This window comes from Opisthorchis viverrini (assembly GCF_000715545.1).
Source record: "Opisthorchis viverrini unplaced genomic scaffold opera_v5_3, whole genome shotgun sequence".
NCBI classification, from domain to species: Eukaryota; Metazoa; Platyhelminthes; class Trematoda; order Opisthorchiida; family Opisthorchiidae; genus Opisthorchis; species Opisthorchis viverrini.
Window position 1 is genome coordinate 3,024,967 of NW_008751659.1, and position 1,960 is coordinate 3,026,926.

Below are 1,960 nucleotides of genomic sequence, written 5' to 3' on the forward strand. Positions count from 1 at the left end.
TTTCCCCTGGAGTACCGTCGCCTCCGAGGGGACCTAATTCTTACTTACGCCCTGTTTGAACAAAGCTTGGCAAATAGGTTTTTTACCGTTGACCCAGCAAACACCCGGCGGGACATAGTAAGAAAATTTTCAAGCTCAGAGCACACACATTCAGTAGACAAAGTTTTTTCTCATTTCGGGTAGTAGGTGCGTGGAATGACCTTCCTCCGACGGTAGACCACGCTCCATCTAGAACCCAGTTCAAAGCACTATTAGTACCTTTTTATACGGGTCCTCGCGCTTGCAAGCTTACTACCTCGCGCTGAGTACTTGGTGGGCAGTGCTACACCCTTTTACGTCTGTGGATTTCAGGCGCACGACAGCCGCTGGACGAAAATAGTAAAACCGACCCGTGAAACTTTGGCGAGAGCCCCGATCCTATATATCAATCCGCGAATCTGAGACTCCGTGAAACTAGGCTCAAAGCTCGACCTTGAATCCAGCCCTTGTCTGAATTCTCACACCTGTTGTGCGGGGTTGTCTCACTATGAGTTTCCTATTCGGTTCAAGGAAAACAGTGGATGAGCAGTTACGAGCTAATAAGCGCGCGATATCCAGGGCTGTCAGAGAGCTAGATGCGGAAAAACGGCGCCTAGAGCAAGATAAAACTAGAATAAAGACGGAGATTAAAAAATTGGCCAAGCAGAATGAAATGGATGCTGTGAGGATTTTGGCGAAGCAGATTGTACGCAACGACCACTACTGCAAGAAATTCACTTTAATGCGTACAAACCTGGAGGTATGTTTTCTAAGTTGATGGATTATCCTTCTAGGCCGTCAGCTTGAAACTGCAAACGCTGAAGTCAACTAACGCTATGGGCCAAACAATGAAGCAAGTCACTCAAGTCATGAAACGGATGAATGCGTCGATGAAATTACCTCAGTTGCAGAGAATAATGATGGACTTTGAAAAGGAATCTGGACTTTTGGATTCCAAGGAGGAAATGATGTCTGATGCCATTGACGATGCTCTGGGTGAAGATGATATCGACGAGTCGGAAGCCATAGTGAATTCCGTAAGTTTTTAAGGAAACTTGGGTAACTGGTTCTAGTGCATTCACACTGGTGATTCGCACCGTTTTATCTCAATTGTCCACTTGCCATTGTCATTCTGGAATTCATTCAGCAGAGGCCATTTGCTTTAGCTGAGTCGTTTGATCAGTGTCAATCTCGGCGTATGATCGTCGGAGTGCAACACGATCAGCAATATGAGCTTCCTATATCCAACCGAATAGCAAGGTGTCCGCGCGACACTCGCACAATCTCATATTAAGTTGGTCAGTGGTTATAGGTCTGATGAGCACAGTCGCCTGGTCCTCCAGGTTGGGGGTTGGAACATGTGGCGACTTGTTCCGTAGAAATGCTAATGCATTTGCATTTCCTGCCAAACACCGCTGACTTGCGGTTAGGCTTTTGAGCCAAAGGCTTTGGTTGAGGACCCTAATCGTCCTCCTGTCTAGGTGTGGGCGCCCTGGCAGTATCCCAGCCCACGTACAACCATGAATTGCACATACACAAATAAACTCATGCCATATCGGCCGTCGCGTGGTACCATCCGCCGGATCGCTTTACTCGCTGCATACAGCAGAGTGGGTAAGCGAAAACAGGCTGCTACTGACACCCCCCTTCTTTCTCTTTCACACACTCTTCCCCCCCTCCCCACCCATTACTCTCTTTGTGGGCCCAGCACTTATTGGTACCATCGGATCGCTTTACTCGCTGCATACAGCAGAGTGGGTAAGCGAAAACAGGCTGCTACTGACACCCCCCTTCTTTCTCTTTCATTCACTCTTCCCCCCCTCCCCACCCATTACTCTCTTTGTGGGCCCAGCACTTATGACTGATGACTCCGTTCGTCATGCATCGGTTTTGCGTGCAGCATCTGCTCGTCACATGGTGCCGACATCTTCAGGAATCTCCA

At 48.4% G+C, this 1,960-nt stretch overlaps 1 protein-coding gene across 1 annotated transcript in view; it reads left to right on the forward strand.

Moving 5' to 3' along the window:
- T265_00344 (hypothetical protein) overlaps window positions 1–1,960 on the forward strand; it is a gene marked incomplete at both ends in the record, with an annotated part of 24,284 nt that overhangs the window by 5,082 nt on the left and 17,242 nt on the right. The window contains 2 exons of the mRNA XM_009164089.1: window positions 558–778; window positions 813–1,055. Of these exons, the coding sequence (XP_009162353.1) occupies window positions 558–778; window positions 813–1,055 (464 nt within the window). The remainder of the gene's footprint in view (window positions 1–557; window positions 779–812; window positions 1,056–1,960) is intronic.